The sequence below is a fragment of the Leptonychotes weddellii genome, chromosome 6, assembly GCF_054177405.1.
Source record: "Leptonychotes weddellii isolate Sample4059 chromosome 6, ASM5417740v2, whole genome shotgun sequence".
Taxonomy (NCBI): Eukaryota; Metazoa; Chordata; class Mammalia; order Carnivora; family Phocidae; genus Leptonychotes; species Leptonychotes weddellii.
The window spans coordinates 24,999,397-25,011,931 of record NC_138374.1 but is presented as its reverse complement, the minus strand read 5'-3'; the positions used below and the strand labels follow the sequence as shown (position 1 = coordinate 25,011,931).

The window sequence follows — 12,535 nt, the reverse complement described above, 5'->3', positions numbered from 1 at the left end:
GTTGTTTTTTAAACACGTTTGTCATTACCAAAAAGAGACGTCTTTAGGTAAAAATAATAAAAACCCCATGCTGCATAGATAATGCAGATAGTTCTATTTATCTGGTCAGTGGGCAAAAAGCAAGCACTTAAGGTCTTCAGCTCCAATCTTTTGTTCATTTCTTATTGCTGGAATTTCATCTTCATTTCTTTGTGTTGGATGACTTAAACCGGATGATGGTAGAGATGGTAAACCGGCATTTACTCAGCCCTGCCCTGCTCAGCCTCGGGAGCAGACGAATTCTCTGGTGGATCTGCTGCTTTTGTCTCTTTGCCATCTTGTGGTTTGGGGTTTTCTGGGCGTCTGCGTCGGTAATTGAAGTTGCGGCGGTACCAACGTTGAGGTGGCTGCTGACCTTGGGTCTCATCTCCTTGATTTTCCTTATCTTCCTCATTGCCGTCCTCTCCAGGCTGTCTTTGGCGAGGAGGACCCCTGCGGAATCGTGGTCTATAACCCCGATACATATTCTGTCTCACTGGTCTACCTTGTTCTCCTGCACCCTGGTTGTCAGCACCTTCCATCACTTCTCCCTGCACAGGAGGGTTGGAATACTGTGGTCGACGCCCATAGGGTCTCCGCATATAGTAAGGTGGGAACCGTCGCCTGCGGTAGGGTCGGCGCTGTTGGGCCTGGCCTTCGGGAGCACTTTCCGATCCCTCGTTCTTTTCCCCACTCTCACTATTCTGGTAATTCTGCTGGTAATTGCGTGGAGGACCCCTGCGACGTGGATAACGTCTATAATGGTTACGGTCTGCTGCATATTTACTGCCTTGCACTGGGACTCCACCAGGGCCTGTCACATTTGCTGCCTCCGCACCCTTTTCTCCTTCAGCAACATCAAACTCCACAGTCTCTCCAACTCCCACACTGCGAAGGTACTTCCTGGGGTTATTCTTCTTTATGGCAGTCTGGTGTACAAATCCATCTTCCTTGGTGTCATTCCTGTTGATGAAACCATATCCGTTTCTTACACTGAACCATTTCACTGTTCCGAAAACCTTCGTTGCGATGACCTTCTTGTCCCCGCCGGCAGGCGCCGCCGATGTGAGGCCGCCCGGGCCGCCGCTCGCTGCGCCGCTGCCCGTGGAGCCGGGCTTGGTGTCGGCCGCGCTGAGGGCGGGGGCGGCGGGGGGGGCGGCGGGCGGCTGCTGGGTCTCGGCCTCGCTCGTGGTTGCCGTGATGGTGACGGGCCGGCGGCGGCGGTGGGGCTGCTCAGGGCTCTCTGGGGTCCGCTCTCCCCTCCCGCTACCCATCGAACTCTGTTTGTTTTTTTAAGAGAGGGGGGAGAGAGAGAGAGAGAGGGAGTGCGTGCACAGGAGCAGGAAGGGGAGGGGCAGAGGGAGAGTAAGAGAATCCCAAGCAGGCTCCCTGCTCAGCATGGAGTCTGACACAGCGCTCCATCTCACAACCTTGAGATCATGACCTGAGCCGAAATCAAGAGTTGGACGCTTAACCGACTAAGCCACTCAGGCTCCCTAAGAGGTCATGTTTTTATTTATTTATTTATTTAAAAGATTTTATTTATTTATTTTTGTGAGAGAAAGAGAGAGAGCAGGAGCCAGGGGGAGGGTGGCAGAGGGAGAAGCAGACTCCCCACTGAGCAGGGAGCCGGATGCGGGGCTTGGTCCCAGGACCCCGGGATCATGACCTGAGCCGAAGGCAGACGCTTAACTGACTGAGCCACCCAGGAACCTCAAGAGGTCATGTTTTGAAATAAGATGTAAAGAACAATAAAGAAAAATCAACACAACTTGTACAGTTTACCGATTAGTTATAAAGTGAATACCCCATCATGCAAGTCAAGAAATAGAACATTGCCTGCACCCCAGGATCCACCTTAGAGGCCCCAGACTTGATTTTAGGGGAGCCAAAAATCTGGCACAGGATGTAGCTTTTATGCGGTTGTGGCAGGGGGAGGGGAGCCTTTGGCTGGGGTGGGCCTCAGATGCAGAGTTGAATCCACCATATTCCCCAGACCATGCATCAGGATCATGGGCTCATACAGGGCCTTCTCTTGTCTTCTTTGATAGGCTTATTTTTCTTCCCTTCATCTCTATCACTGCTCATATTTCCCCTTTCTCCCAAAGACACTTAATATATTGTATTTGGCTTATGTCCTTAGCTATATATAGATCTTTGAAAAATATATTGTGTTTTGTATATGTATGCATTTTAGATCTCTTTCTAGTCCTTACTTTTTTCCTGTTATTCTATATATCTCAAATCTATGGCTTCTAACTGCTACCTGTTCACTCCACAGAATGCATCTCTCTCTCCCATTTACCTGTCCTAATGATGGATACTTAGGATGCCACTGAGTCCTCTGTTGTAGCCAACAACACTCCTCTGTCCCCTCGTGGAGTCCAGACTGAGTTGCTCTGAGGCACGCGGCCAGGAGGTGATGATATAAGGCAAGGTGAGCGGGCTTAGGCTTGGCTAGTTTAAATAATTTCAGCGGGCTCTTGTGTAGGGGCTGTCCCCAGTAGCCTGGTCCCTGGCCCCGGGGGTGATGGGGGCAAAGAAATAGTAGCAGCCAGGGGTGGGAAGGGCTGGCTAGAAGAGGTAGCGGGATGTGGGCTCTGGACCTGTTAGTTTATATGTGAAAGGCGTGCTCGCAGGTGAATCCTTTGCTGTCTCTAGGAATTGGCTGGGCCTCAGAGGTCAGGCTCCCAGGACTAGCAACATAAAGAAGCAGAATAAAAAGACATGTGTAATGCAATGGGTTTGGTAGAGCTTCGTTCTAAAGCCAAAAGAGCTGAGAAAAAATTTTAAAAGGAGATGACTTTAATTCTCATTCAATATATTTTCCTGGTTGTTGGCTTATTTTCTATTTCTTCTTGTTCAAAGTTTGACATTTTACATATTTCAATAAACATTCATTTCTTATGGGCCCAGTGCTTCTGGAAAGCTAAGTCATGGCTTTTCTGGGACCCTCTACCTCCTCTTTGTGACCTTTACTTCTCTAGCTCCCTTGACAACTGTGTAAAGTCTAATTCCTATAATAAATCATTGATTCCATGATATAGTGGTTCCGCTTCCCCAACTGAACCCTAGTAGATAACTTCCCTACAGACTTAATGGAGCAGAATTTTTGTACCAACCCTGGCCTCTCTAGCTCTGGACCTTTCCCTGAGAGAAAGAAGTACATTCCTCTCTTGTTTAAACCACTGTTACTTTGTCATTGTTGTTGCTTTTTAAAGATTTTATTTTTAAGTAATCTCTACACCCAACATGGGGCTCGAAATCATAACCGTGAGGTCAAGAGTCACACGCTCTTGTGACTGAGCCAGCCAGGTGCCCCTAAACCACTGTTACTTTGATCTGGCTTCATGGAGCTGAGACACCTACTCGTTTTGGACCCTGCCTACTGCTAGAACTTTACAGGAGAGAAAGCACTTGTATCTTATTCGACCCATTGCATGTTTTTGGTTTCTTTCTAACAGGAGCTTAGCCTGTAGCTTAAATAAATCCGCCCTCATCTGCGCTACCCCACTCTTCACCTGGTTGAATCCTGCTCATCCTGCACTTTTTTCTGACCCCTCAGTCTGATCCCCTTATTGTAAGGGCACTCTCCTCATGCCCCTCTCCTAGCACATGCATAATCTAGGAAATATTTGTTGCCCATCTGTCTCCCGCACTAGACTAGACCTTGCCTCTCTTATTCCTGCCATAGCCCCAGCCCACAATGCAGAGCTGACACACAGCCAGTGGCCAAATGAATGAACGCTCTCCAGGGGAGCTACAGAGAGGAGAAATCTTTTGGTGCATTTTGCTAGGCGTGTGCGGCAGCCCTGAACTCCTTGGGTGGATGGAACCTGGCTCGTCAGACTTTGCTGCCCAGACATTCTCCCCATCACCCTTTCCAAAGCCACCTATGCCAAAGCCTTGAACTACTCTCTAAGTGTTAGGTGCTTCACAACCAGTTTTTGCCCATGAAGAGGGGATAATATGTGTGTGCCAGACATCAAGGCCACTGAACCCCCACCCCCACCCAGCTATGTGTGATATGTAGAACCCCTGGTGGGGTTCTAGCTGGCTCATGTTATCTTCTCTAAGAGCTGCCTACCAAGCCCCTCCGTGCTGGGGTGTGGGCCCTGCTGGGTTGCCACTAGCCCATGGGATGCTTTACTAAGAATTGGGGGAAAAGTGCCCCTTTCTCGATCCATTTTATTGCCATCTGCCAAAATAGTTTCATGATGAGTATGCATATTTACCATGTCTGTAGTGTGACTGGGACCCCTTGGAGTTATGCATTGCACAGTCGGCCTAACCATATGTGGATCTATGTCCTGTCAGCCTCCCCATTCGCCTTGTCAGCATCATGTTCCTCTGCCTTCTTCTGGAGCCAGGCTGATTGGTCCAACCTAACTTCAACTGGCCAATCAGATTGGTTGTCTCAGAAATTTAAAGTTGGGATACAGAGCTCTAGTTTGTCACTATTGAACTGGGAGAAAATGCAGAGTCATGGCTGGGATAGCCATTTCCAGACATGTGTCAGTTAGAGTCCCTGACAGCAAGCAACAGAAACCAACTTAAAGAGCTACCTGAGCTTAAAGAAGGTGGGATGTGTTGGAAGGAGTTTGGGAAAACCAGAGAACCCAAAAGCCAGGCAGGAGGAACAACAGGAAAAGCTTCACACCAGAGCAATCTGGCCCATGCCCCCACTGCCCAGAGGAGGAGGGGACAGGAAAGGTGGGGCATGGACGATGGCAGACACTGACATGGACAAGGGACTACTGTCCATTTCCTCCTTCCTATCTCTCCATTAGGACTCAAAGGCTTGGGCGAGAGCATCTGATCAGCCATGCAGTGATGGTGGGAAGGTGCTCGCATCGGATGGGGGACCGCCCAGCAGTGTGGGCGGTGAAAGAATTCACCTGAGGCAGAAAAAAGGAGATAGAAGTTTATTGAATACACCACAAGGGAGCGGAGGGCAGGACAGCAAAGGAGAGACTGTCTGCCACCAGGCGGTGGTGGGGGGACCACAGTTCTAGGGCAGAGTGGGGACTATGGGAACATATGCAATTTTCCCTTTTTTGGCAATCTAGGAAACTGTGCTTGATCGTGATTGGTCTATGGTTATTTCGAGATTGGTCCTTTAATGAGCCTGTCTGCATTCAGCTCGGTGGTTGCTGGGGTCTCTTCTGCCTTGATCAAGTTTCCATTGCTCAAGCCTGTTTGTTGCCTAAAAGCAGCCTCTACAGGCTCCATCCCTCTGTTGTTGTTCTCTTCTGAACTCAAAGAACAATTTTTCATTTATAAAATTATTTAGAACACATTAAACAAGGCAACATTTCTTTTTTTCTTGCCTTCTGGTACAGGATCTTGTGGTGGCTCCTCCCCCGTGGCACCTCTTCCAGCCGGCCTCACTGTCACCAGCCCCCCTTCCCACGCCCTCCCCTTGTCCTCAGGAGCAGACGTGCCTTCTTCATCATTCTCTTGGCTTTCTGTCATGTCTTCCAAGTGTCTCCTCTGTCGCCAGGGAAATGCTTTTTAGCTTATCTCCTTTCTTTGGTTTGGTTTGGTTAGCTGCTCGCTCTTCCTCAGGAACGATACTGCTCTGACCCTGGTCAACCCAAGCTGCTGCCTCTCTCTCCCTCTCTCTGCCTTCTGCAGGTCGGTCCCTCTGCCTGTGCAATTCCAACTGTGGTTTTCTCTGTATCCACTTCCACCCATGAACCACACAGCCTTTCAAGTTCATTGTTAAATGAATCTGCTTTCCAGGAACTTCTTCTTTTCCCAGTGTTGCTTCTCTATGTGAAGAAGTTCATCTTCTAGTTTTCACTGATGAATGGTTAAGAACTGAGCTTGTTGTTTGAGATCCTGTATTCTAGCTGTTGCGACAAGTGACTGCACATCTGGCCCCACACTCTCACTAGGTATCCTAGCGATGAGGTGCTGGTTGCTCTGGAAAGAAGTGGCTGTATGCTCCACTGAAGAGCCATCATCACAAGATAGGTTAGGAGAAACCCGAGGTGACCTAGGGTATGGCTTTAGATATAATGCCAAAGGCACTCTCCATGAAAGAAATAATTGATAAGCTAGACTTCATTACAACTACAAACTTCTGCTGTGCTGGGGCTGTGGGGGCTCAGTCGGTTACGTGTCCGACTCTTTCAGCTCAGGTCATGATCTCATGCGTCATTGGATGGAGCCCCAAGTCGGGCTCCACACTCAGCTCAGAGTCTGCTTGGGATTCTCTTTCTCTCCTTCTGCCCCTCCCCCGCCCCCACCCCCCGCAGGCTCTCTCTCAAATGGATAAATAAATCTTAAAACAAAACAAAAAACTCCTGCTGTGCAAAAGACACTGTCAAGTGATTGAGAAGACAAGCCACAGACTAGGAGAAAATATTTGCAAAAAACACATCTGGTAGGGGCGCCTGGGTGGCTCAATCATTAAGCGTCTGCCTTCTGCTCAGGTCATGATCCCATGGCCCTGGGACCGAGCCCTGCATCAGGTTTCCCGCTCAGCGAGGAGCCTGCTTCTCCCTCTCCCTCTGCCTGCTTCTCCCCCTGCTTGTGCTCTCTCTCTCTCTGTCAAATAAATAAATAAAATCTAAAAAAACAAAAAAACCCCACATCTGATAAAGTCCTGCTATCTAAAATATACAAAGAACTCTTCAAACTCAGAAATAATAAAAGGAACAATCCAATTTAGAAAATGGGCAAAAAGGGGCGCCTGGGTGGCTCAGTCGTTACGCGTCTGCCTTCGGCTCAGGTCATGATCCCAGGGTCCTGGGATCAAGCCCCACATTGGGCTCCTCACTCTGCGGCGAGCCCGCTTCTCCCTCTCTCACTCCCCCTGCTTGTGTTCCCTCTCTCACTGTGTCTATCACTGTCAAATGAATAAATAAAATCTTTAAAAAAGAAAATGGGCAAAAGACCTGAAAAGACTTCACCAAAGATATGCATATGGAAAATAAGCACACGAAAAGATGCGCTACACCCTATGGCATTAGGGAATTGCAAATTAAAACAATGAGATACCCCTGCACACCTATGAGAATGGCCAAAATCCAGAACACTGATAACACCAAATGCTGGTGAGGATGTGGAGCAACAGGAACTCGAATCCATTGCTGGTGGGAATGCAAAATGGTACAGCCACTTCAGAAGACAATCTGGCAGTTTCTTCCAAAGTTAAACCTACTTTTACCATATGATCCAGCAATTGTGGTCCTTGGTATTTACCCAAATGTGTTGAAAATCTATGTCCCTATAAAAACCTGCACACTGTCTATAGCAGCCCTTTTTATCAATGTGTAGCTGACCCACAATATCGTCCCAGTTTCAGGTGTACAATAGTGAGTCAACATTTATATACATTAGGAAATGATCACCACAATCAGTCTAGCTACCAGCCTGTCCTCTGGTATGAGGCCAGTGCAGCTCTAGCCCTGATGCTCTCTCCTCTACTCACTGGGCTCCCTCTCACCTTGTTTTCCTTCTCCCCCACGTTTGATCTCAGGGGTGGGGTTTCCTTCTGCAGAGCAGGGGTGGAGGCAGGGATCCTCTGAGCCAAGTGACCACCTCTGCCCACCTTGGGCATCCCTGCAACCCAGGCTGGCAGCTGCTGGTTCTATAACTGCTGATTCTCCCAGCCCCAGGTCTTGCCATCTTCCTTTTTTGCCTGAATTCCAGCCCCTACCTTTGGGAACTGTCATCATGTTTAATCCTGCCTGGGTGAGCCCCCTCCACTTCCTGAAATGGAAGGTATTCCATTACACGGTAAAGTGTGGTTTAAGTAGCTGTGGGGAAGTGTGACAGAAAGTCTGTCAGCTGGGCCGGACTTGCCAAAACTTGGTGTAGTGTGGGCACGCTCTCACCGTGCCTCCTAAGGAAACCTGAGCAGAGCTGAGGCTGGACCAGCAGGATGTTCCAGGTTAAGAGGCAGGAAATGGTGTGGGGGAGGAGCAGATGAAGCTCAGGCCCCCAGTGGCGGAGAAAGGAGGATGGGGGCAGGGACTTCCTGACAGCGTTAGGGTGGGGTGGGTGGGGCCCAACTCTTGTTGGGGAGGGGCTGAAGGAGGGAGGTGGGGGGGGGAATGGGTGAGGGGGTAGGGGAAAGACAGGATTCCTCTAACAAACATTTCAGCCTGCGGCCAGAGGTACCTGGAACCCCCAGGAGAGGCCCGCCCTCCAGAGAGAAGTAGGTGCTTCTGGGTGGAGAGGGCCTTAGCCTTGGGGCAGCGGGAGGGCCCAGGGCTGGCCAACAAGAATATCCTACAGGATGGTCTAAGCCCAAAGACTGCAACTCAGCAAATACCAGAAACGGGCCCAGCCAGACTCCGAGACTTTGTGGAGCCTCTTTTCAGGGTCCTCCTCCCCATTCCTTTGTTGGATCTGGGCACTTCCAGCCTCCAGTCCCCTCTGTCCTTCTGCACCAGGTGGTCAGTCAGGGCTTGCCTGGCTTCCTTCCTCCGTCTCTCATCCCTGCCATCCCCCACCCCTCCCTGGTGGAAGTCGGGCCCTCCTCCCAGGACCCACCTTGACCGAGCCAGCTCCAGCTGGGACACAGTCTTTCCCGTCCCAGCAGGCTGAGGCACCTGAGGCTTTCATTGTGAGCCACTTCAGTCTTTCTGGAAGCAGGTGGGAGATAAAGTGTAAACACCACGTGGGTGAGTGAGTCATCTGGGCCCTCCCAGCGCCACAGGACGGGACTATCCTTGCTCCTCCGACCCACGGGCCTCTCCAGGAGCCAAGCACTGGTTCTGGCCACAGGCAGATGCTACCCTGGGGCCGGAGCCCTTTAAAGCTCAGTTGCTCACCATCACCTACACCATCCGGTGGGCAATAACCCACCTGGGCAAAGCACTTTCCGTGTATTAGTCCATTTCATCCGCACAATCTCATGAGGCAGATACTCTTCTGTCCATTCCACAGGTGACAAAAGCAAGGCCTACCTAGAGAGCTTCAGGGATTTACACAGAGTTACACAGGTTAAGAGAATGGACTCAGGCTCCAGTTCCAGCCATCCGACTCCAGAGTCGGGCTTAACCACTGACGCACCGAGGAGGACATGGCACCATTCACGTGGCATCCCTTTCCCAAAGGTAGAAACGGAATTGAATCATAAGAAACCTGTCAGACATCCCAACTCTTCCAAAAAGTCAATATTATGAAAGGCAAAAGAAGTTGAGAAGAACTTTTCCAGAATGAAAAACCACAACCCATAATTCTGGATCGGTATCGGACCTGAGAAAAAAACTGCTACAGAAGACAGCAGAGGACAAAGGGCAAAATTAGAACAAGGACCGTATATTAGATTATAGTGTGTATCAATGACATGTCTTTAATTTGGTAGTTGAGAAAATGTCCTCGTTCTTAAGAGATACATGCTGAAGTATTTAGGGATGAAGTGTGATAACGTCTGAAACTTACCCTCAAATAGTTCAGAAAAAAAAGAATACTAAAATGATTTACATCTGTGTGCATGTGTAAGAAAGAGACAATACAGCAAATGTAGTAAAATATTAGTGAATCTTGGTAAAGGGCATTTGGGAGTTTATTATACTATTTTAATTTCTCTGTACGTTTAATATTTTCAAAATAAGAAGGTAGCTAAACGGAAGTTACTAAAGTAACACAGCCTGGCACTAATTTAGATTCTGAGTGATGCTATTCCACACCTTTGCAGGACAGTGGGTCCCAAAGGCAGCACAACCCCAGGCCGTTAGTGAGACCCCGTGTCAAGGTCCTTGCCCATCCTCTGGCTTCACTGAGGTCCCCGAGCTTCTGCTTTCTCGTCCACTCTCAGAATCTTCCTGCACAGGGCTGGGGGCGGGGCCTGGGGGGAGGGGCAGATAGGAAGCCATGGCCAAGGTGTGGGGAAGTCTGTCCTTCCCTCAGCCCCAAGCATTGTATCTTTGGAAAGTCTGGACAGATCTGTCCATGTGTTTTAAGTGGTTTGTGCTGAGGGATTTGCAAACAGAAAAGGTACTGATTGAGAAGCAGGAATGTTCTTCTGGCTCATTCTCCTGCCTCTTGGCAATGCCTGCGCCTCCGAGCACCAGGAAAGTGCTACACAGACCCGCCGAGGCATCACTCAGCCCTGGGGAAGCCAGCCTGAGTGTCAACACTCTGGCAGAGAGAAGTGCTAAAATGCATATTTGAAGATGTCTGAACAGACTTGTTTGAGAGACAACTGGAGTTGTGAAGTAATCCGGATGTCTCCCCATGTCTCGGTTTTGAAGGCAGAGTTTGCCTGCAGGCCTCTGACCTCTAATGTCTTTCTATTATTGTTAGCATTTGACAGAACTTTGCTTAAAACTTGAGGATGACAGAAGTCAACCCAGAGAGGAGCTTATAATTGCTGCTAGAAGGGCTACTCGGAAGATCCTCTCAGGGACAGAAGTCAGTTCAGCTCGGGATCCTCTGGGCCTAATGCCTGGGCCAGTGATGCTCCACCAGGTACAGACCATTTCCTCCATGAACTGACCTCCTCTGGCCCCAGTGGCCCCTGCGAGCCGAGGCCTTCAGCCCCAGTGGGCAATACCAACCCACCGGGAGAGTTACAGGCTCTTGCTCAGAATCTTGCTCCAGAGTATCAGCGAGGGCTCAAGAGCCAGTGGGCTGAGGCCCGGCAGAATGAGTCACAGTGGAGACTAAAGTTGCAGGGAGCACAAGAACATAAAGAAGGCCAAAGGGCTGTTGGCAGAACGATTCAGATCTGCAGAGACTGGGCTCTGAGGGAGAGCTGATCTGGAAGACAGAAGAGAAGGATCTGGAACCATCGTTTCCATCTTTCTCACTCAGCTTCTCTGCTGGTTTATCTGCCACCCTCTTAGCCCCTGAAAGGGGTCACACTGCAGATCATGCACAGTGGACCCTCCCAACCAGCCCTATTCTTTAAGGAAGCCCCTTCCCTTCCATGTGGGCATTGGGGCTGCCATCACACTATGCTTGCCCTCCTGGCTACAGTGATCAGCCTAAGGAAGGGAGCTTGACTCAGATTGGGTCCTTAACTTGTGTACGGGTAACAGGAGACAGAGGCCCTTCTTTACTCTGGGGTCACTAGTTGAGGTGATACAAGCCTAGAGTTGTCAGCCTTCCCCATATCCCACATAAAGGTCCAATATGAGGGAATGAGGCAAACACAGTCTGGATCCTAGACTAGGGCAACCATTTGGTTGGGGATTTTTTTTTTAAGATTTTATTTATTTATTTGAGAGAAAGCGAGTGAGAGAGAGAGAGAAGGAGCAGGGGGAGGGGCAGAGGGAGAAGCAGACTCCCCGCTGAGCAGGGAGCCCTACAAGGAACTTGATCCCAGGACTCTGAGATCATGACCTGAGCCAAAGGCAGACACTTAACCGACTGAGCCACCCAGGCGCTCTGGTTGGGGATTTATTCATGGAAACAAAAAAGAAAACTGGTCTGTTGAGATAAATAGGGGCAAGAAAAGAATCAGATGGGCTGGGGCGCCTGGGTGGCTCAGTCGTTGGGCGTCTGCCTTCAGCTCAGGTCATGGTCCCAGGGTCCTGGGATCGAGCCCCACATTGGGCTCCCTGCACCGTGGGAAGCCTGCTTCTCCCTCTCCCACTCCCCCTGCTTGTGTTCCCTCTCTCGCTGTGTCTCGCTGTCAAATAAATAAAATCTTTAAAAAAAAAAAAAAGAATCAGATGGGCAGATTGAGAGAGAGAGAGAGACATGATTTTTCTAGTTCCTAAGTCCCAGGGTGTTTTCCCTCCCTTCCTTCTTATGATATTTTCTCAGTCCTTACAATACCCCCGGTCTTAGGGTTTTTTTGGGTATAAGTGACAGAAACCCACCCAGGCTAACTTAGACAAAAAGGGTAGTTATTATAAGGATAGGTGTCCCCTGAAACGCTGAGACGAGTGGCACCCCTAGGCCCCAGGAGGGCCGAGAAGCCAGGCAGCCCTTCTCTCTCTGGGTCCCCTGGTCTCAAGCGTCTCACTTAAGACCAACTTCCTTCAGTTCTCTAGTCACATGAGGGTGAACGCGGTTGCTCTGTGGCCACAGAGATGTTCTACTCAACTCTCTAGCCCTTTCCAAATCAGAATAGCTCTGGGCCCAGTCTGGGTCCGTATTCACCCCTGTTCCAGTCAGCCAGGTCCGATCGTACTCGGCTTGTGCCGCCCACCTCTGGGGAAGGGTCAGAGAGGCGCCCTCTTCAGCCCCAGTGGGCAATACCAACCCACAGGGAGAGTTACAGGCTCTTGCTCAGAATCTTCCTCCAGAGTATAAGCGAGGGCTCAAGAGCCAGTGGGCTGAGGCCCGGCAGAATGAGTCACAGTGGAGACTAAAGTTGCAGGGAGCACAAGAATAAATCAGAATAGCTCTGGGCCCAGTCTGGGTCAGTATTCACCCCTGACCCAGGGGTGAATTCTTGTGATTTATTCAGAGCAGGCTGCTTTGGGTGGGTTTCCAGCCACTGCCATTAAATAGAACTGATGAAGACAACTGCCAGTAGCCTTGGGATGCCAGTTTGCCCCTCACCTCCCCTCATTGGAAGGTGTATGGCTCAAGGAGTTGTCCA

At 49.9% G+C, this 12,535-nt stretch overlaps 1 protein-coding gene and 1 long non-coding RNA gene across 2 annotated transcripts in view; one reads left to right on the top strand and one right to left on the bottom strand.

The window, feature by feature from the left end:
* The window catches only part of LOC145722152 (uncharacterized), a 28,543-nt gene extending 17,876 nt beyond the window's left edge, over nucleotides 1-10,667 (top strand). The window contains exons 2-3 of the long non-coding RNA XR_014146210.1: nucleotides 2,300-2,455; nucleotides 8,923-10,667. This is a non-coding gene — a long non-coding RNA (uncharacterized LOC145722152). The remainder of the gene's footprint in view (nucleotides 1-2,299; nucleotides 2,456-8,922) is intronic.
* On the bottom strand, nucleotides 2-1,292 carry LOC102734645 (Y-box-binding protein 1). Its single transcript, XM_081822790.1, has one exon. It carries the CDS (start codon nucleotides 1,290-1,292, stop codon nucleotides 240-242), a length of 1,053 nt encoding a protein of 350 aa, XP_081678916.1. The 3' UTR covers nucleotides 2-239.
* Nucleotides 10,668-12,535: the final 1,868 nt, after the last annotated feature.